Source organism: Rhamphochromis longiceps, linkage group LG2 (assembly GCF_057381845.1).
Source record: "Rhamphochromis longiceps isolate RC_006_pf linkage group LG2, R_longiceps_female_GT1.1, whole genome shotgun sequence".
Classification (NCBI taxonomy): domain Eukaryota; kingdom Metazoa; phylum Chordata; class Actinopteri; order Cichliformes; family Cichlidae; genus Rhamphochromis; species Rhamphochromis longiceps.
The window spans coordinates 34,562,639-34,585,306 of record NC_140558.1 but is presented as its reverse complement, the minus strand read 5'-3'; the positions used below and the strand labels follow the sequence as shown (position 1 = coordinate 34,585,306).

The following is a 22,668-nucleotide window of genomic DNA, read 5'->3' as shown; positions in this document are numbered from 1 at the left end:
CTGATACATCCTGGTCAACAGCGTCCCTCTGAGTTCAAAGTAAAAAATACATAAGAATTACTCATGAAAACTGAAGAGTAATGTTTAGGTAGAAATGAAATTGCTGTATAAGGACTGATTGATTTTAATACGATAAACAAAACTTAGAATGAGGAAATCCATCTCCATTAAATAAGAAAGAGCAATGAGCGAGCCTATTTTGAACAGGTGATTGAGATAGAAATGAGAATGTTTTCAAATACTTAAAGATGTTTTGAACCTAGAGTGAGAATAGGCGAGAATAATATGTTTCCATCAATAAAACTCTGTATACCTGAAATTACAATCAATACCGAGAACTAGAAACAATATAAAGGCTGGACATTAAAAACAAACAAACAAAACAAAAAACAACAACAAACAAATTAAATGAAAACGAAAATCTCCTTAGGTTAAATCTATGAAATAAGTTACAAAGGTAATCTCTATCCATGGTTCTGACTGAAGACGGAAAAAGAATCACAACCACGTTACATATTAAAACGGGCCTGCATTTGCTACGGAAATGAAACTAAAATAACCAACCTCCAGAGGAGAGTCTGGTTCATCCAGGATGCTCTTTTCACTCTGTATCCGCTGCATCGTTCCTGTAGAACTGGGGTCCATTATCAGCACGTTCTGACTACCAGCTCTGCCGAACTTACAGTCACTCTTTCTGGAGTCAGTCGTCCTGCACACCTCGTAATTGTACACATGGGGCAGAGTCCCTGTCCCCAAAGTGTCTGAGTAACGTGGTGGATAATATGGAATGACAGGCAGGTTGGAGTGATACAGGATGCGAGACTGTCTCCACCTGTAGACTTTGACTGATATAATAACCACTAAACACGTGATGAAGAGGAAGGAAACTACAGCCAGAGCCAAGACTAAGTAAAAAGTCAGGTTGTCATTGTACTCCTTGTCGTGGGTCAACTCAGTGAACTCCGACAGCACTTCAGGGAAGCTGTCCGCCACCGCCACGTTAACAACAACTGTAGCTGAACGAGAGGGCTGCCCGTTGTCCTCCACTATAACAGTCAGTCTTTGTTTGACAGCATCTTTATCAGTGACTTGGCGGATAGTTCTGATTTCTCCATTCTGTAAGCCCACTTCAAACAGCGCCCTGTCTGTGGCTTTCTGCAGTTTATAGGAGAGCCAGGCATTCTGTCCAGAGTCCACATCAACAGCCACCACTTTAGTCACCAGATAGCCCACATCTGCTGAACGAGGCACCATTTCAGCCACCAGAGAGCCACCAGTCTGAACTGGGTACAGAACCTGAGGGGGGTTGTCGTTCTGGTCTTGGATCATTATTTTCACAGTCACGTTGCTGCTGAGTGGAGGAGAGCCTCCATCCTGCGCTCTTACGCGGAAGTGGAAATCTTTGATCTGCTCGTAGTCAAAAGAGCGCACTGCATGGATGACTCCACTATCAGCACTAACGGACACATACGAGGAGACTGGCACTCCGTTAACGGAGGAGTCCTCCAGTATGTAAGAAACACGGGCGTTCTGGTTCCAGTCAGCGTCTGTTGCTTTCACTGTGAATATAGAGAGACTTGGTGTATTGTTTTCTACAATGTAGGCCTCATATGAGCTCCTCTCAAAGACAGGTGCGTTATCATTAACGTCTGAGATCTGTAAGGTGAGAGTGACGCTGCTGGAGAGGGAGGGCACTCCCTCATCAGAGCAGGTCACAGTGATGTTATACTCAGAGGCTCTCTCTCTGTCTAAATCATTGTCTGTTACTAAGGTATAGAAATTACTAGATGTGGATTTCAACACGAAAGGAATATTATCACTTATAAAACATTGAACTTTACCATATTCATCTGAGTCTGGGTCTTGAATGTTAATCATTGTAACAACTGTGTTGGGCTTTGCACTCTCTGATATAATTGTTGATTTAGACATAATTTTAATCGTTGGTTCATTGTCATTTATATCAACGACATCGACAATAACTTTGCAAGAATCAGTGAGTCCTCCGTTATCCCTTGCCCGTACATTGATTTGGAAATGTCTTTTCTTTTCATAATCCAACCGCCCAATCAATTTAACTTCACCGTTTTCATCGTTTATTTCAAACATATGTCTGACGTCATCCAAAGTATTTGTGATTGAATATGTTATTTTGCCATTCAATCCATGATCAGCATCTGAAGCACGAACAGAAGTCACAGTTGTGCCTTTTGTAGCATTTTCGGATACAGTGCCTTTGTATACCTGCTGCGTAAAAACGGGTGCGTTGTCATTGGCATCTAACACTGAGATAAAAATCTGCATTGTTCCTGACATCTGTGGCTCTCCTCCATCTACAGCGGTCAACACTAACGCAATGAAATCATTTTTCTCTCTGTCCAAGGGCTTTTGTAAGACCATTTCAACATTTTTTGTGCCGTCAGCTTGGTTGTGCAATTTAAGCATAAAATTATCGCTTGGTTTGAGGACATAACTTTGGAGAGTGTTTATACCCACATCCAAATCGACAGCTCTTTCTAAATCAAATATAGCCCCAACAACAGCAGACTCACTAATGATGAATTTAATTTCATTTTTTTCAAACGTTGGCGGATTATCATTAATATCTGTTATTTCAACTGTAACACTGTAAAACTCCATAGGATTTTCTAACACAATCTGAAAATGCACAGCGCACGGCGTCGTGTCACCGCATAACGCCTCTCTGTCTATTCGCTCTCTGATTAGAAGGACTCCTCTCTCGGCGTTTAACTCGACGTATTCTCTGCTATCACCGGAATAAACACGAGCGTTGCCCAGCTTTAGCCTTTTAACATCTAAGCCTAAATCCAGAGCTATATTTCCAACTAAGGTACCTTTCGCCATTTCCTCCGGAACAGAGTAACTGACCTGCCCGAAAGCATCACAAACAACCAGAAGTAAAATAAACAGCTGTACTTGCCGTCTCATTTTGTGTATGTGGGTCGTTAAGATTAAAAGAAAGATTCCTAAAAATCCATTTGGATGGCAGACAGACAATCACAATTAATACGAAGAAAAACAATCCTCAGAACGGAAGGAAAATTGTTAAAATTTGCGTCGCCTTTGTGCATATCCGCCTGACAAACGAAGACAATGCGGTCGGTCCTGCCGTTTTTCTCTAATACACCGAAAAGGAGAGGCGGCTCAGCAGAAAATATACCACAACTGCAACAAAGAAGGCAACAGCGGCCCATTGAGTTCAAAAAGCAAAATTACAGGAGAAATGATGACATATAACAAAAGCGTGAATACCCAGAAAGTCACTCAATTTTAAATGTTGTGTATAACATTTTTGTTTTATAAAAACTGTCTAAAATACAAGACAAATCCCACAAAAGTTGAAAACGAGCCTCAAATCATGTTAAATACGTAAACTAAATGATATACTTATACATGTTGCTCTCCAAGGTGCTGAAAAAAAGACTAACGAAAATAACAAGTTATATTGCGTCGTTTGTGATGTAATATTAATTCTAACCTCTAGAGGAGAGTCTGGTTCATCCAGGATGCTCTTTTCACTCTGTATCCGCTGCATCGTTCCTGTAGAACTGGGGTCCATTATCAGCACGTTCTGACTACCAGCTCTGCCGAACTTACAGTCACTCTTTCTGGAGTCAGTCGTCCTACACACCTCGTAATTGTACACGTGTGGCAGAGTCCCTGTGCCCAAAGTGTCTGAGTAACGTGGTGGATAATATGGAATGACAGGCAGGTTGGAGTGATACAGGATGCGAGACTGTCTCCACCTGTAGATTTTGACTGATATAATAACCACTAAACACGTGATGAAGAGGAAGGAAACTACAGCCAGAGCCAAGACTAAGTAAAAAGTCAGGTTGTCATTGTACTCCTTGTCGTGTGTCAACTCAGTGAACTCCGACAGCACTTCAGGGAAGCTGTCCGCCACTGCCACGTTAACAACGACTGTAGCTGAACGAGAGGGCTGCCCGTTGTCCTCCACTATAACAGTCAGTCTTTGTTTGACAGCATCTTTATCAGTGACTTGGCGGATAGTTCTGATTTCTCCATTCTGTAAGCCCACTTCAAACAGCGCCCTGTCTGTGGCTTTCTGCAGTTTATAGGAGAGCCAGGCATTCTGTCCAGAGTCCACATCAACAGCCACCACTTTCGTCACCAGATAGCCCACATCTGCTGAACGAGGCACCATTTCAGCCACCAGAGAGCCACCAGTCTGGACTGGGTACAGAACCTGAGGAGGGTTGTCGTTCTGGTCCTGGATCATTATTTTCACAGTCACGTTGCTGCTGAGTGGAGGAGAGCCTCCATCCTGTGCTCTTACGCGGAAGTGGAAATCTTTGATCTGCTCGTAGTCAAAAGAGCGCACCGCATGGATGACTCCACTATCAGCACTAACGGACACATATGAGGAGACTGGCACTCCGTTAACGGAGGAGTCCTCCAGTATGTAAGAAACACGGGCATTCTGGTTCCAGTCAGCGTCGGTGGCTTTGACTGTGAATATAGAGAGACCTGGTGTGTTGTTTTCTACAATGTAGGCCTCATATGAGCTCCTCTCAAAGACAGGTGCGTTATCATTAACGTCTGAGATCTGTAAGGTGAGAGTGACGCTGCTGGAGAGGGAGGGCACTCCCTCATCAGTGCAGGTCACAGTTATATTATACTCAGAGGCTCTCTCTCTGTCTAAATCACTGTCTGTTATAATGCTGTAAAAATTACTGGATGTAGAAGTAATTGCAAATGGTGTGTTTTTATTAATCGTACACTCGACTTTACCATTTACGTCGGAATCAGGATCATTAACACTCATTACAGCTACCACTGTGCCCGAAGGCGAATTTTCTCCTATTGAAATTGACGACGATATTATTTTTATAACTGGACTGTTGTCATTAATGTCTCCTACATCAATAATGACTTTGCTCGAATCAGACAGTCCTCCTCTGTCCACTGCCTCTACGTAAATCTCATACTTTTGGGCTTTTTCATAATCAAGAGGGGCATTTAGTACAAGATGCCCGTCTTCCGTAATGACGAATACATTTGAAAGGCCCCTCATGCTATTTCCAATTACGTAGCTAACCTCCCCATTAGAGCCTTTATCTGCATCGGAGGCGCTCACTTTGGTAATGACTGTCCCGTTGACTGAGTTCTCTTTGATTTCAGCTTTGTAAACGGTTTGTGTAAAAACAGGGGCGTTATCATTAGCGTCTAACACTGTAATATGAATCTGCATAGTCCCAGACCTTTGAGGCTCTCCTCCATCAACAGCTGTTAACAGCAATGATGCATACTCCTGCTTCTCTCTGTCTAGAGACTTCTGTAAAATCATCTCGACCTTTTTACCACCATCAGACTGACTGTTCATTTTAAGTATAAAATTGTCGTTGGGCTTCAATGTATAGCTCTGAAGACCATTTAATCCTATATCTGGATCTATTGCTTTTTCTAGCATGAATTTAGAACCGACGACTGCAGACTCGCTGATTTCAAAGCGCCTCTCTTCCCTTTCAAATACGGGAGCGTTGTCATTAATGTCTGTGATTACTACAGTGACGGGAAATATTTCTATTGGATTTTCTAAAGCAATTTGAAAATGTAAAGCACAAGGCGTCGTCTGGCCACAGAGAGCCTCGCGGTCTATTTTTTCTTTGATGACGAGTAGTCCCTTTTCCTTGTTAAGCTGAAGATACTCTGCATTGTCTCCGGTGTGGATACGAGCTCTGCCGGCTTGTAATCGTTTAACATCTAAACCCAAATCCTGAGCTATATAACCGACTAAAGAGCCTTTCGCCATTTCCTCGGGGATAGAGTAGCTGACCTGGCCGAACACAAAACGAGGAAAGACGACCAAGAAAAACAACAGTACTTGCCCTTTCATTGTTCTGTTAAGCACATCCGTTGAACAGAACTAATGTTCTCTCTTTGTTTCGCAATCCGCGTTACAGAGCAAAAATTAAATGTACAGCTAAGTTTTGATGAATTAAAATCCAACGATATGGTTATTCCATGAAGATTATTCGTGCCTTCTACCTTACGCACTACAGTGTATTCCGCATGCACACGAGTCCTTCGCTCTTTGAGAGGACGGAGGATGTGCCGTGTTTCAAATAATTTAAAAACATGCTGGCGCTGGTCAACAGCGGCCCACTGAGTTCAAAACTCGAAAGTGCAATTTTCAGGATTTAAAAGTCTCTCTAACACTACACCTATAAATTTTAGCGAAAATACCAGACAAAACACATTAATGATTCCGTTTTAATTACAAATAAGATAATACTAAAATAGACAACGAGTTCCCTTATTGATAAAATATTAATTCAATACGAAACTACTCAACTGAAGTGTAAGCAAAATAGGACAAGGATTAGGGAAAAAAAAGATACAATAATAAAAGCGATAATCCCTTCGCTATCCAAGGTACTGAAATTACTTGGACAGGTAGTAAAAACAGGGGGGAATAGTATTGTATAGGTTTATCAGAATTTAAAGAGTCTAACCTCTAGAGGAGAGTCTGGTTCATCCAGGATGCTCTTTTCACTCTGTATCTGCTGCATCGTTCCTGTAGAACTGGGGTCCATTATCAGCACGTTCTGACTACCAGCTCTGCCGAACTTACAGTCACTCTTTCTGGAGTCAGTCGTCCTGCACACCTCGTAATTGTACACATGGGGAAGAGTCCCTGTCCCCAAAGTGTCTGAGTAACGTGGTGGATAATATGGAATGACAGGCAGGTTGGAGTGATACAGGATGCGAGACTGTCTCCACCTGTAGATTTTGACTGATATAATAACCACTAAACACGTGATGAAGAGGAAGGAAACTACAGCCAGAGCCAAGACTAAGTAAAAAGTCAGGTTGTCATTGTACTCCTTGTCGTGGGTCAACTCAGTGAACTCCGACAGCACTTCAGGGAAGCTGTCCGCCACCGCCACGTTAACGATGACTGTAGCTGAACGAGAGGGCTGCCCGTTGTCCTCCACTATAACAGTCAGTCTTTGTTTGACAGCATCTTTATCAGTGACTTGGCGGATAGTTCTGATTTCTCCATTCTGTAAGCCCACTTCAAACAGCGCCCTGTCTGTGGCTTTCTGCAGTTTATAGGAGAGCCAGGCATTCTGTCCAGAGTCCACATCAACAGCCACCACTTTCGTCACCAGATAGCCCACATCTGCTGAACGAGGCACCATTTCAGCCACCAGAGAGCCACCAGTCTGGACTGGGTACAGAACCTGAGGGGGGTTGTCGTTCTGGTCTTGGATCATTATTTTCACAGTCACGTTGCTGCTGAGTGGAGGAGAGCCTCCATCCTGCGCTTTCACGCGGAAGTGGAAGTCTTTGATCTGCTCGTAGTCAAAAGAGCGCACTGCATGGATAACTCCACTATCAGCACTAACGGACACATATGAGGAGACTGGCACTCCGTTAACGGAGGAGTCCTCCAGTATGTAAGAAACACGGGCATTCTGGTTCCAGTCAGCGTCTGTGGCTTTGACTGTGAAAATAGAGAGACTTGGTGTATTGTTTTCTACAATGTAGGCTTCATATGAGCTTCTCTCAAAGACAGGTGCGTTGTCATTAACGTCTGAGATCTGTAAGGTGAGAGTGACGCTGCTGGAGAGGGAGGGCACTCCCTCATCAGAGCAGGTCACAGTGATGTTATACTCAGAGGCTCTCTCTCTGTCTAAATCACTGTCTGTTACTAAGGTATAGAAATTATTTTCCGTTGATTGTAATATGAACGGAATATTTTCATTTATTGTGCAGCTGACTTTGCCATTCTCGCTGTCGTCTATGTCTTGAATATTAATTATTGTCACTACAGTGTTGCTTTTGATATCTTCAGATATAACATTTGTTTCAGACATTATGTTAACAATGGGGTGATTATCGTTCACATCTATAACGTCAACTATTACTTTGCATGTGTCCGTTAGTCCTCCGTCATCACTTGCACGCACATTTATCCGATAATTGTTTGACTTTTCGTAGTCAATATTTCCTGTTAATCTAACCTCGCCCGTGTGTTCATTTACCTCAAACAACTGTCTGACATCGTCTAAAGTATTTCTGATCGAATACGTTATTCGTCCATTTGATCCGTAATCCGCATCTGATGCACTGACTATAGTTACAACTGTGCCTCTTGGTGAATTTTCTGCGACATTAGCTTTGTATACCGACTTCGTGAAAACGGGTGCATTATCATTAGCATCTAACACCGTGATCTGAATCTGCATTGTCCCTGACAGCTGAGGTTCTCCTCCATCTACGGCCGTCAACACTAAAGATAAATGTTCATTTTTCTCTCTGTCAAGAGGCTGTTTTAAAACCATCTCAACATTTCGGGAGCCGTCTGCCTGATTGTGTAATTTAAGATCAAAATTATCAGTCGGTTTGAGGATGTAGTTTTGGAGACCATTAATTCCCACATCCAAATCCACCGCCCTTTCTAAATCAAATTTCGACCCGAAGACTGCAGACTCGCTTATTTTAAATTTAATATCCCCTTTTTCGAAAAGGGGGGCATTATCATTTATATCCACAATTTCAACATGTACTCTGTAAAATTCAATAGGTTTCTCTAAAATAATTTGGAATTGTAGAGCACATGGAATCATCTGACCACAGAGCGTCTCTCTGTCTATTCTTTCTTTGATAAGGAGGACTCCCCTATCTTTATTTAGCTCAATATATTCTCTGCTATCACCAAAAAACACACGAGCCTTGCGTGATTTTAGTTTCTCTACGTCCAAACCCAAATCTTGTGCTATTCTTCCAATTACGGAACCCACTGACATTTCCTCGTTAATGGAGTAGCTGACATGCCCTAAAACGGAGCTGACAAAAAGGAACGAGACAAAAAACGGTACTTGCCGTTTCATTGTTCTCCTCGGTAATATGACACCGGCAGAAACACACGTTTTTTTCTGCTGAATAAAATGCGTCAACCTTTATTCCCAAGGAACGCCAGAAAGTCAATGCATATTCCTCGACAAAGAACAAAACAATAACCGAGACATGTTTTCCCGTCCACTCTAAAACGTCGTGTCCTCTATCCAGTATGTGCCTCCTGTCGCTGGGGTTGTAAGATTGGGGAGGAACTGTTGACAACGTACGCTTGCAGAGTAACATGCTAGACTACAGCGTCCCTCAGAGTACAGACGACAAAACTACAGGAGAAAAGATGAATAAAAAAAACAAACCAAAAAAACATTTGGAGAGATCTCAAAAATATTAAAGTTAAACGATTTTATACTGTCAACTGGTATTCTATGTCGTTAAATGCAATTGAAAGTGCATTAAAGATATCGCAAGAAAAAAAGGTTGGTGTAGGGAATTCCCCAAGATTGAACCCTCCCGAAAAAAACAAAAACAAAAAACAGAAGACATTGACGTTCATGTACACAGATATAGAATAAACACGCTGTCAGCGATTGAATACAACATGGTGAGCAAATGCAACAGAAATGGGGCTTATGTGTTGTAACATTCTCATCTTTACAGGAAAGCTTGTTATAACTGATATGACTTTTTCAGGCCTAAAATGCCGTTTTCAATAACTATTCCAATACACTATTAAAATGTCCTAAAATATTTAGACTACTAATATGAAAAATAAGTATGGCTTAGTTGGGTTTGGAATACCCTGGTAAATATAGATCAACACAGCAATATTGCTTAGTTTTGCACACAAATTACAACATGTAAATTGGTTTCTAATACTTTTCTCAAATTATGAAATGGCTAAAATGATTGAAAGAAGATAATGGGAGAAAATACAAGTGTAGGTTTATCTTTCCAACCACTTTAGTGTGCAACATAACGATTATTCAGAAACGTATTATTCAGAAATGCTAACCTCTAGAGGAGAGTCTGGTTCATCCAGGATGCTCTTTTCACTCTGTATCCGCTGCATTGTTCCTGTAGAACTGGGGTCCATTATCAGCACGTTCTGACTACCAGCTCTGCCGAACTTACAGTCACTCTTTCTGGAGTCAGTCGTCCTGCACACCTCGTAATTGTACACATGTGGCAGAGTCCCTGTCCCCAAAGTGTCTGAGTAACGTGGTGGATAATATGGAATGACAGGCAAGTTGGAGTGATACAGGATGCGAGACTGTCTCCACCTGTAGATTTTGACTGATATAATAACCAATAAACACGTGATGAAGAGGAAGGAAACTACAGCCAGAGCCAAGACTAAGTAAAAAGTCAGGTTGTTATTGTACTCCTTGTCGTGTGTCAACTCAGTGAACTCCGACAGCACTTCAGGGAAGCTGTCCGCCACCGCCACGTTAACAATGACTGTAGCTGAACGAGAGGGCTGCCCGTTGTCCTCCACTATAACAGTCAGTCTTTGCTTGACAGCATCTTTATCAGTGACTTGGCGGATAGTTCTGATTTCTCCATTCTGTAAGCCCACTTCAAACAGCGCCCTGTCTGTGGCTTTCTGCAGTTTATAGGAGAGCCAGGCATTCTGTCCAGAGTCCACATCAACAGCCACCACTTTAGTCACCAGATAGCCCACATCTGCTGAACGAGGCACCATTTCAGCCACCAGAGAGCCACCAGTCTGGACTGGGTAGAGAACCTGAGGGGGGTTGTCGTTCTGGTCCTGGATCATTATTTTCACAGTCACGTTGCTGCTGAGTGGAGGAGAGCCTCCATCCTGCGCTTTTACGCGGAAGTGGAAATCTTTGATCTGCTCGTAGTCAAAAGAGCGCACTGCGTGGATGACTCCACTATCTGCACTAACGGACACATACGAGGAGACTGGCACTCCGTTAACGGAGGAGTCCTCTAGTATGTAAGAAACACGGGCATTCTGGTTCCAGTCAGCGTCTGTGGCTTTGACTGTGAATATAGAGAGACCTGGTGTGTTGTTTTCTACAATGTAGGCCTCATATGAGCTCCTCTCAAAGACAGGTGCGTTATCATTAACGTCTGAGATCTGTAAGGCGAGAGTGACACTGCTGGAGAGGGAGGGCACTCCCTCATCAGTGCAGATCACAGTGATGTTATAGTTAGAGGCTCTCTCTCTGTCTAAATCACTGTCTGTCACTAAACTATAGAAATTGTTAGATGTAAATTTAATTTCAAATGGAATATTGTCATTCATCACGCAATTCACTTTCCCATTATTTTCAGAATCAGGGTCATTTACGCTCATTAAAGCTATTACTGTCTTGCGGGCTGAGTCCTCCGGTATTGAGCCTGACGCTGAAATCATATTTACAACGGGTCTATTGTCATTCACGTCAATTACATCGATGATTAGTTTACTTGAGTCAGAGAGTCCACCTTGATCGATTGCTTCTATGTCTATATTATAAGTTTTTTCAATTTCGTAGTCAATCAGACCATCTAATATCACATCACCTTCATTATTAATATGAAATAACTTTGAAACTGTATCCATGCTATTTCCGATTACATAGGTCACCTCTCCATTTGTGCCTTTGTCTGCGTCAGAAGCCGTGACCTTAGTAACAAGTGTTCCCTTAACAGAGTGTTCCGTAATGCTTGCTTTGTAAACGGGTTTACTAAAAACAGGTGCATTGTCGTTTGCATCTAATACGGTAACATAGATTTTCATTGTTCCTGTCATTTGCGGTTCACCTCCATCTTCCGCAGTCAAAACTAAAGATATATGTTCTTGTTTCTCTCGGTCCAATGGCTTCTGTAAAATCATTTCTACTTTCTTGCTTCCATCACTTTGTGCGTGCAATTTAAGAACAAAATTGTCACTCGGCTTAAGAATGTATCTCTGCAGACCATTCAGTCCGATATCTGGGTCTATTGCTTTTTCTAGCATAAACTTAGAGCCGACGATCGCTGATTCGCTGATTTCAAACACTCTCTCCTCCTTTTGGAAAACTGGAGCATTATCATTAACATCGGTAATTTCAACCGTAACTGGGAATAATTCCAGTGGGCTCTCTAACGTTATTTGAAAATGTAAAGCACAAGGCGTTGTCTGTCTGCACAGGACTTCGCGGTCTATTTTTTCTTTAATGAGGAGGACTCCTCTTTCTCTATTCAGCTCGATGTACTGAGCGCTGTCTCCGGTATAGAGACGAGCTTTACCTGACCTAAGACGTTTGACATCTAAACCTAAATCTTGGGCTATATTGCCCACCAAAGATCCTTTCGCCATTTCTTCTGGAACTGAATAGCTAACCTGCCCGACCACATAACTGAGGCAGAGAATGGAGATTATCAGTACTTGCCGTTCCATTGTTTTGTCCGACACCGCTGTCACACCACGGCTATGTTGTTTTATTCCTTTTAACGATTAAAATTCCAACAAAATGAATAGAAAAGATAAAAGGGAATCTGTTTTAATCCACCCGTTACAGTAGGAATCCGTTTTAAGCTGCCCGTGAATTTGATCTGATTCCCAAACCGTGTGCTCTACGTCTGAGTGTGCTTCGTCAGGATGTTGACTGGGTGGATGTGTTATTAAAGAAATTCAATAACTCGACAGATTGTGCAACAGCGGCGCGATGAGTTCACAATGTGAAAGTACACGAGACAAACAGTAGAAGACGAAGGACAAAAAAGAAGTAGAAAAAAGCCAGCGCACGTCTATAATGAAAATGAGGAGGATGACAGAAAAAAGAAACGGAGTTTTCTCATCTTGACCGATAATGGAATGAACGTAACTATAGAAATTCATTCACACAGAATGGAAACGAGAGATTGTTGAAAAAAAGAATTTACTCCAGGCATATAAATATATAAAAGAAGCGCATAAAAAAGGAACAACGTAGAACTGTGCCCTATTTGTCACTGTCCAAGGTGCTGAATCAGTGTCGGACTCGCGTTTTTTCACAAAATAGTACCTCATGCATGCACACAGGTTTTAATTTTTTTTTTTTAACCCAAATGACAAACCTGTATAGAACAGTCTGGTTCAGACAGTAAAAAAGTTAACATTTCAAAGTTGGCTAGATCATTATATAACTAACCTCTAGAGGAGAGTCTAGTTCATCCAGGATGCTCTTTTCACTCTGTATCCGCTGCATCGTTCCTGTAGAACTGGGGTCCATTATCAGCACGTTCTGACTACCAGCTCTGCCGAACTTACAGTCACTCTTTCTGGAGTCAGTCGTCCTGCACACCTCGTAATTGTAAACATGGGGAAGAGTCCCTGTGCCCAAAGTGTCTGAGTAACGTGGTGGATAATATGGAATGACAGGGAGGTTGGAGTGATACAGGATGCGAGACTGTCTCCACCTGTAGATTTTGACTGATATAATAACCACTAAACACGTGATGAAGAGGAAGGAAACTACAGCCAGAGCCAAGACTAAGTAAAAAGTCAGGTTGTCATTGTACTCCTTGTCTTGTGTCAACTCAGTGAACTCCGACAGCACTTCAGGGAAGCTGTCCGCCACCGCCACGTTAACAATGACTGTAGCTGAACGAGAAGGCTGCCCGTTGTCCTCCACTATAACAGTCAGTCTTTGTTTGACAGCATCTTTATCAGTGACTTGGCGGATAGTTCTGATTTCTCCATTCTGTAAGCCCACTTCAAACAGCGCCCTGTCTGTGGCTTTCTGCAGTTTATAGGAGAGCCAGGCATTCTGTCCAGAGTCCACATCAACAGCCACCACTTTCGTCACCAGATAGCCCACATCTGCTGAACGAGGCACCATTTCAGCCACCAGAGAGCCACCAGTCTGGACTGGGTACAGAACCTGAGGGGGGTTGTCGTTCTGGTCCTGGATCATTATTTTCACAGTCACGTTGCTGCTGAGTGGAGGAGATCCTCCATCCTGCGCTTTTACGCGGAAGTGGAAATCTTTGATCTGCTCGTAGTCAAAAGAGCGCACTGCGTGGATGACTCCACTATCAGCACTAACGGACACATACGAGGAGACTGGCACTCCGTTAACGGAGGAGTCCTCTAGTATGTAAGAAACACGGGCGTTCTGGTTCCAGTCAGTGTCTGTGGCTTTGACTGTGAATATAGAGAGACCAGGTGTGTTGTTTTCTACAATGTAGGCCTCATATGAGCTCCTCTCAAAGACAGGTGCGTTATCATTAACGTCTGAGATCTGTAAGGTGAGAGTGACGCTGCTGGAGAGGGAGGGCACTCCCTCATCAGAGCAGGTCACAGTGATGTTATAATGAGGCGCAACTTCTCTGTCTAAAGCAACCTCTGTCAGCAAACTGTAAAAGCCATTGATGGTGTTCAGTATTTTAAAAGGAACGTCATCATTCATATTACACTTCACCTCTCCATTCCTGTCAGAGTCAGGGTCATTTACGCTTAGCATTGCAATTACAGTACTCTCAGGCGAGTCTTCTAAAATGGCATCTGACTTAGAGAGTATTTTCAGCTGAGGGCTGTTGTCATTCACATCAGTAACATCTAAGAGAATCTTACTTGAATCAGAGAGCCCACCATTGTCCGTAGCTTCTATATCTATTTGGAAGAGCTTCGTTTTTTCATAGTCTATTTGACCGATCACGATAACCTCTCCAGTTTTTCTATCAATCTGAAATAAATCTGATAAACGACGTTTGCTATTGGAAATTGCGTATGATATTTCCCCGTTAGAGCCTCCATCTTTGTCAGATGCTCTAACAGTTATAACGCTGGTTCCAGCCGGTGAATTCTCGGTTATTGTTGCTTTATATACTGGCTTAGTGAAAACTGGTGCATTGTCGTTTGCATCCAATACGTTAACAGTGATCTGCATTGTACCTGACATACGCGGCTGCCCACCATCCAGAGCAGTTAATAATAACAATATATGTTGTTCTTGCTCTCGATCCAGAGGCTTCTGTAGAATCATTTCCACCTTCTTACTCCCATCCGCTTGGTTCTCTAATTTCAGCGCAAAGTTTTTTGTTGGATTAAGGGAATAGCTCTGGAGACCATTTGTACCGATGTCAGCATCGATGGCTTTCTCCAGCACAAATTTAGACCCAATGATGGTTGACTCGCTGATTTCGAAGCGCTTTTCGCTCGATGCAAAGCTGGGAGCATTGTCATTAATATCTGTGATTTCTATTGTTATTCGAAACAGTTCAATCGGATTTTCCAGAATCATCTGTAAAAGTAAAGCACAGGGCGTCGTGTCGCCACACAGCGTTTCTCTGTCTATCCTTTCTTTTATAAGGAGGACACCACGGTCTCTATTCAGCTCAATATATTCGGCACTATCTCCAGAATGAACGCGCGCTCTGCCGGATTTCAGCCTTTTAATGTCTAAACCTAAATCCTGAGCCACATTACACACTAAAGACCCTTTCTCCATTTCCTCAGGAATGGAGTAACTGACCTGCCCGAACACCGAGGTGAGAAAGAAAACCAAGAAGAACAACAGTACTTGCCGCCTCATTGCTTTGCAGGGATAATCCTGTGTCCTTTTAATAAAACTGCAATCCACACGAATCATGATAATAATTCCCACCATATCTCAAACACAGTTTCAGCGAAAAAAGAATACGTTTTCGATCTCCGTAAGCGGTATTCCTTATAAAAGAGAACAGGCGGTTACTGTGCGTTTCATTGTCTACCAGTGTGCAAATCTAAAGGGGAGGTACAATTTTCAGCGTTGACGAATGCTGCCATACTCGGGCCAATAGCGGCCCTTTCTGTTCAACAGACCAAACAGCAAAATCTGGAATGAGGATGATGATGATGCTCATAGAAAACAAAAACAACAACTATTATTATTATTATTATTATTATTATTATTATTATTATTATTATTACTAGAAAACTTTAAAGCTATTAGATAATCTAACCTGTTACAGATTAGATTATATTACACAACTGACAATGTAACCATTTAAGTGTTTTAATAATTAAAACTAATGCGTCATACCTCATGCCTAATAGGTTCAAAGGTTAGTGACTTTATGTAAGCATATTCACTGGTGGGGTTGTGGCTCCTCCAACACCAACGGCCGTGGCAGGCTAAACATGAGGATACTGACTACACGCAACAATAAACACATAAAATGCACCTCTGAGCTATTTGTTCCTTTTATTCCACATTGTACTGTCCAAACCCACAACTCAGTACATTGGATCAAATGTATTACAAATGCAGAGACTGCACAAACAAACATGACTGCAACTGACAAAATATTACACCAATTGTTATGTCAAACTGCAACATCAGACTATGGCATCAACTAGTGCATTAAACTATACATCAAGCTGCGGTCAATAGAAAGTTTCCCGTAATGCTCACCCTACCTTTCTGCTCATCAAACAGCAGGTGCTGTGAACAGGTGAGTGCAACGACATTTATCATCTAATACACACCCATGAGTCATGCCCCACAACCGTGCACCAATACAGTGTGTGAACTTAAACCAACCCTCTTAATCCAAAAAAGGAAAGACTAACATATGGCTCCTACAGGTAGTAATGCTAAAACTCCAAAGACAAGCACATGGAATATATGCAGTCTGTACTGATTGACACTGACATGTGGTAACAAAACAAATAAGAAAGCACAAATGAACCTAGATACTGAAAAAGTCATAAGCCACTTGACAGATCGAAAACAGTGCAAAGATTCCAAAAGTATGAAATATCAGCATGTAAGTCTAACCTCAAGAGGAGAGTCTGGTTCATCCAGGATGCTCTTTTCACTCTGTATCCGCTGCATCGTTCCTGTAGAACTGGGGTCCATTATCAGCACGTTCTGACTACCAGCTCTGCCGAACTTACAGTCACTCTTTCTGGAGTCAGTTGTCCTGCACACCTCGTAATTGTAAACATGTGGCAGAGTCCCTGTCCCCAAAGTGTCTGAGTAACGTGGTGGATAATATGGAATGACAGGGAGGTTGGAGTGATACAGGATGCGAGACTGTCTCCACCTGTAGATTTTGACTGATATAATAACCACTAAACACGTGATGAAGAGGAAGGAAACTACAGCCAGAGCCAAGACTAAGTAAAAAGTCAGGTTGTCATTGTACTCCTTGTCGTGGGTCAACTCAGTGAACTCCGACAGCACTTCAGGGAAGCTGTCCGCCACCGCCACGTTAACAACAACTGTAGCAGAACGAGAGGGCTGTCCGTTGTCCTCCACTATAACAGTCAGTCTTTGTTTGACAGTATCTTTATCAGTGACTTGGCGGATAGTTCTGATTTCTCCATTCTGTAAGCCCACTTCAAACAGCGCCCTGTCTGTGGCTTTCTGCAGTTTATAGGAGAGCCAGGCATTCTGTCCAGAGTCCACATCAACAGCCACCACTTTAGTCACCAGATAACCCACATCTGCTGAACGAGGCACCATTTCAGCCACCAGAGATCCACCAGTCTGGACTGGGTACAGAACCTGAGGGGGGTTGTCGTTCTGGTCCTGGATCATTATTTTCACAGTCACGTTGCTGCTGAGTGGAGGAGAGCCTCCATCCTGCGCTTTTACGAGGAAGTGGAAATCTTTGATCTGCTCGTAGTCAAAAGAGCGCACTGCATGGATGACTCCACTATCAGCACTAACGGACACATATGAGGAGACTGGCACTCCGTTAACGGAGGAGTCCTCCAGTATGTAAGAAACACGGGCATTCTGGTTCCAGTCAGCGTCTGTGGCTTTCACTGTGAATATAGAAAGACCTGGTGTGTTGTTTTCTACAATGTAGGCCTCATATGAGCTCCTTTCAAAGACAGGTGCGTTGTCATTAACGTCTGAGATCTGTAAGGTGAGAGTGACGCTGCTGGAGAGGGAGGGCACTCCCTCATCAGAGCAGGTCACAGTGATGTTATACTCAGAGGCTCTCTCTCTGTCTAAATCACTGTCTGTTACTAAGCTGTAGAAATTATTAGATGCTGACTTAATAGACAAATGTGTATTATCATTGATAAAACAGTGGACTTTACCGTTTTCATTTGAATCTGGGTCTTGAACATTCATCATCGCAACAACAGTGTTAGGTTTAGAGTGTTCAGATATCATATTTGATTTTGACATTATATTAATCGTTGGCTTGTTGTCGTTTATATCCACCACTTCAACGATAACTTTGCACGAATCTGTAAGTCCACCATCATCACTTGCACGTATGTTAATATGGTAATTTCGTGCATTTTCATAATCAATGTTTCCAATTAATTTTATTTCTCCACTTTCTTCATGTATCTGAAACAAGGCATGCGCTTGATCTAAACTGTTTGTAATGGAATATTTTATTCTACCATTTGATCCATGATCTGCATCTGACGCACTAACACTCGTGACAACTGTCCCTTCCGGGGCGTTTTCAAAAACAGTGGCTGTGTAGGTGGACTGTGTGAAGACAGGCGCATTATCATTAACATCTAATACCGTGATGAAAATTCGAATTGTACCTGACATTTGCGGATCTCCGCCATCAAAGGCTGTTAGAACTAGTGATATCGACTCTTCCTTTTCTCTGTCAAGAGGCTTCTGTAAAATCATTTCAGCCTTTTCCGTTCCACTACCTTGACTGTCCCCTTTCAGTACAAAATTATCGGTAGGTTTAAGCTCATATTTCTGAAGACCATTTTTGCCGACATCAAGATCAATTGCTCTGTCCAGAACAAATTTTCCTCCGATTACAGCAGATTCACTGATTTTAAAGGTTACCTCGCTTTTCTCAAAGGTGGGGGGGTTGTCATTTATGTCTATAATCTCGACTGTGACACTGTAAAACTCCATAGGGTTTTCTAAAATGATCTGAAAATGTAAAGCACAAGGTGTTGTCTGCCTGCAAATCGCTTCTCTGTCGATCCTCTCTTTGATTAGAAGAAGTCCGCGTTCCCCGTTTAGCTCAATATATTCCACACCGTCTCCCGTATAAACGCGAGCTCTTCCAGATTTCAGTCGTTTTGTATCCAAACCCAAATCCTGGGCAATATTACCGACTAAAGAGCCACTCGGCATCTCCTCGGGAATAGAGTAGCTGATTTGGCCGATGACTGGACCGAGATAAAAGACCAAGGAAAACAACAGCGCTTGCCATTTCATTGTTCTGTTCGAACTGTTCCCCTGGAAAATTAGCAGGAAAAAACTATTATCCACAATTACCGAATGTCCCTTACAAGTGATAAAACACAGACATCACTCCGAAACCATTTGAATCGGTTAAAGAAAGGTTGAAAACGGCTCTAGTTAAAATGATCTCCGACGTTTGAACACGACGTCTTTCTCTCTGTGATATCATTATGGCGAGCGAGGTTTCTCTTTAAATGTGCCCTGAAATATCAACACACTGGCCAACAGCGGCCCTACGAGTACATAATTAGGAACTACAGAAAACGCCTGGGAAACTAAAGGAAAACTCTGTTGTGCACGAAGGCTTATTGTTTTTACAAATACCAGGATAACACAGCCCATAAAAGAGTTAACGTCTGCAACACTAGAGAATACTAGTTCCCTTATAAAGTATTTTAGTTGAACAGATAACAGAGTCTATATTCTTTACGTATACCACTGAACTGAACTATTAAGTCATGATGATATGTGACGAGTTGCTTAAAAATACTGTCACAAATTCAACAAAGCGAAATACATGACATAGATAGCTCCCCCACCCCCGCCAAGTTTATATTGAGTTACAGTCTTTCGACGTGTATTGGCAAAAAGAGACGAAACGATTTATGTTCAAATTTTACACCATCACCAATAACTAAACGTCAAATACTAACATACCTTCACATGTTGACAAAACATCAATACGTTAAGATAGACACCCATTGTCAAAAGCGATGGAACAAGTAACGTGCCTCTGTCCATGGTGCTGACTCTTGACTAGCGCTAGTTGGTTCTTAGTAAAAACTATGAGGAACAGAAAAAAAAGTTTACGCTTCAAAATTGGCAAGATCATTATATAACTAACCTCTAGAGGAGAGTCTGGTTCATCCAGGATGCTCTTTTCACTCTGTATCCGCTGCATCGTTCCTGTAGAACTGGGGTCCATTATCAGCACGTTCTGACTACCAGCTCTGCCGAACTTACAGTCACTCTTTCTGGAGTCAGTCGTCCTGCACACCTCGTAATTGTACACATGTGGAAGAGTCCCTGTCCCCAAAGTGTCTGAGTAACGTGGTGGATAATATGGAATGACGGGCAGGTTGGAGTGGTACAGGATGCGAGACTGTCTCCACCTGTAGATTTTGACTGATATAATAACCACTAAACACGTGATGAAGAGGAAGGAAACTACAGCCAGAGCCAAGACTAAGTAAAAAGTCAGGTTGTCATTGTACTCCTTGTCGTGGGTCAACTCAGTGAACTCCGACAGCACTTCAGGGAAGCTGTCCGCCACCGCCACGTTAACAACAACTGTAGCTGAACGAGAGGGCTGCCCGTTGTCCTCCACTATAACAGTCAGTCTTTGTTTGACAGCATCTTTATCAGTGACTTGGCGGATAGTTCTGATTTCTCCATTCTGTAAGCCCACTTCAAACAGCGCCCTGTCTGTGGCTTTCTGCAGTTTATAGGAGAGCCAGGCATTCTGTCCAGAGTCCACATCAACAGCCACCACTTTCGTCACCAGATAACCCACATCTGCTGAACGAGGCACCATTTCAGCCACCAGAGATCCACCAGTCTGGACTGGGTACAGAACCTGAGGGGGGTTGTCGTTCTGGTCCTGGATCATTATTTTCACAGTCACGTTGCTGCTGAGTGGAGGAGAGCCTCCATCCTGCGCTTTTACGAGGAAGTGGAAATCTTTGATCTGCTCGTAGTCAAAAGAGCGCACTGCATGGATGACTCCACTATCAGCACTAACGGACACATACGAGGAGACTGGCACTCCGTTAACGGAGGAGTCCTCCAGTATGTAAGAAACACGGGCGTTCTGGTTCCAGTCAGCGTCTGTGGCTTTGACTGTGAATATAGAGAGACCAGGTGTATTGTTTTCTACAATGTAGGCCTCATATGAGCTCCTCTCAAAGACAGGTGCGTTATCATTAACGTCTGAGATCTGTAAGGTGAGAGTGACGCTGCTGGAGAGGGAGGGCACTCCCTCATCAGAGCAGGTCACAGTGATATTATATTGCGAAGCCATTTCTCTGTCTAAAGCAACCTCCATAACTAGGGTATAAAACCCATTTATAGTAGTCTGTATTTTGAAGGGAATGCTATCATTTATATCACACACAACATTCCCGTTATTCTCGGAATCTGGATCGTTTATGCTTAACATAGCAATTACAGTATTTGTTGGTGAGTTCTCTGATATGGACTCTGATTTAGAAACGATGTTTATTTGAGGACTATTGTCATTTACATCAATGAGATCAACTATCACTTTCGCTGAATCAGAGAGCCCACCGCTGTCTACAACTTCAATATCAATTTGATAAGAGTTTGCTTTTTCATAATCTATTTCCCCGACTAGGATAATTTCACCAGTCTTTGGATTGATATTAAACAGTTCAGATAGAACACGTTTGCTTGTAGATATCAGATATGATAATTCTCCGTTTGAACCGATGTCTTTATCAGATGCACTTACAGTTGTAACACTGGTGCCTTTAGGAGAATTTTCCTGCAGTTTTGCTCTATATAACGGTTTGGCAAATGTCGGTGCATTATCATTCACATCTAATACAGTGACAAATATCTGCATTGTCCCTGACATCTGCGGCTCTCCTCCATCCATGGCAGTTAACAGCAGGGACAAATAATCCTTCTTTTCTCGGTCTAAAGGCTTCTGTAGAGCCATTTGCACCTTTTTACTGCCGTCTGGCTGACTTTCTAGTTTTAATACAAAATGATCACTTGGAGCAAGTGAGTACTGTTGTAAACCATTCATCCCTATGTCGGAATCTAATGCTTTCTCTAACACGAATTTCGATCCTATCACAGCGGACTCACTAATTTCAAAACGTTTTTCTGAATTGGTAAACGTGGGGGTATTATCATTTATGTCCGTAACCTCCACTGTTACACGAAACAGTTCCATTGGATTTTCCAAAATTAGCTGGAAATGTAAGGCACAAGGCGTCGTCTCTCCGCATAAAGCCTCTCTGTCTATCCGCTGCTGGACAAGCAGGACCCCCCTTTCTTTATTCAGCCCGATGTATTCTACACCGCCGCCCGTGTAAACGCGAGCGTTACCTGATTTCAACCTTTTAAGATCTAAACCTAAATCATGAGCTATGTTTCCAACTACAGAGCCTTTGGCCATTTCTTCGGGAATGGAGTAGCTGACCTGCCCGAGCACGTATTTGAGACATAGGGCTGAGAGAAACAACAGTACTTGCCGTCTCATTGTTCTGCACGACCCGATTTCCGTTCCTTCTCCACTAAAAAAAGAAGTATTTGTCATGGAGAGAATATGAAGACAGAAAAAAAATCGTTCGCATTCCAATTATAAGAATCAAATGGTGTAAGCAGGTATAGAATTCCTTGCAGTGCTTCTTATAAACCCGAACAGTCTTTCTGTCTGTACGTCGAATATTTCCACGCAAAAGGGAAGACACAGAGGAATAAAAAACATCCAGCCAAATCGCAACACCCTTGCCAACAGCGACCCTTTGAGTTAAAAATACAAATTACAACATTCATTCTCAAAAACAATGAATTCAGTGTAAAGCCACGCTATTAAGGCTCATCTAAACCTCGAGTATCCTAAATTTAAAGATTTTAGGATATCTGCAACTTACAGCATATATCGTTTAATTATATATTGAAACATCTTAGTAAAAAATTA

The 22,668-nt window shown here is 42.4% G+C and overlaps 4 protein-coding genes across 39 annotated transcripts in view; all 4 read right to left on the bottom strand.

Annotated features, from left to right (window-relative positions):
- LOC146677678 (protocadherin gamma-C5-like) overlaps nt 1-22,668 on the bottom strand; it is a 285,476-nt gene that overhangs the window by 64,491 nt on the left and 198,317 nt on the right. For 2 of the 36 annotated variants that reach the window (XM_085425000.1, XM_085425159.1), the window contains exon 1: nt 16,587-19,135. The exons of 29 other annotated variants lie outside the window; for them this stretch is intronic. In XM_085425000.1, the coding sequence (XP_085281126.1) occupies nt 16,587-18,971 (2,385 nt within the window). In that variant the 5' untranslated portion in view covers nt 18,972-19,135. Of the gene's footprint in view, nt 1-3,499; nt 6,406-6,500; nt 9,161-12,974; nt 15,534-16,586; nt 19,136-22,668 lie in introns of those variants that run through there. 5 more of the 36 variants (XM_085424824.1, XM_085424912.1, XM_085425017.1 and 2 more) reach the window with 5 other exon arrangements.
- Nucleotides 194-3,449, bottom strand: LOC146677708 (protocadherin gamma-A7-like). Its single transcript, XM_085425264.1, has 2 exons — nt 2,636-3,449; nt 194-1,348 (listed from the first exon to the last, which is right to left on the bottom strand). The coding sequence occupies exons 1-2, from the start codon at nt 2,947-2,949 to the stop codon at nt 517-519; spliced, it is 1,146 nt and encodes a 381-aa protein (XP_085281390.1). The 5' UTR covers nt 2,950-3,449; the 3' UTR covers nt 194-516.
- On the bottom strand, nt 9,845-12,427 carry LOC146677707 (protocadherin beta-16-like). The gene has a single exon (XM_085383416.1). The coding sequence runs from the start codon at nt 12,239-12,241 to the stop codon at nt 9,845-9,847; it is 2,397 nt and encodes a 798-aa protein (XP_085239542.1). The 5' UTR covers nt 12,242-12,427.
- LOC146677706 (protocadherin beta-16-like) lies at nt 19,327-22,665 on the bottom strand. The gene has a single exon (XM_085425212.1). It carries the CDS (start codon nt 22,282-22,284, stop codon nt 19,684-19,686), a length of 2,601 nt encoding a protein of 866 aa, XP_085281338.1. The 5' UTR covers nt 22,285-22,665; the 3' UTR covers nt 19,327-19,683.

What these genes read in the sequence shown, in the direction of transcription:
- LOC146677708 (XM_085425264.1), bottom strand. Translation starts at nt 2,949, where the DNA reads ATGAGACGGCAAGTACAGCTGTTTATTTTACTTCTGGTTGTTTGTGAT. An exon ending in GTGTTAGAAAATCCTATGGA is followed by an intron (nt 1,349 to 2,635) that starts GTTTTACAGTGT and finishes TCCACTCAGCAG; the next exon opens with CAACGTGACTGTGAAAATAA.
- LOC146677707 (XM_085383416.1), bottom strand. Translation starts at nt 12,241, where the DNA reads ATGGAACGGCAAGTACTGATAATCTCCATTCTCTGCCTCAGTTATGTG.
- LOC146677706 (XM_085425212.1), bottom strand. Translation starts at nt 22,284, where the DNA reads ATGACAAATACTTCTTTTTTTAGTGGAGAAGGAACGGAAATCGGGTCG.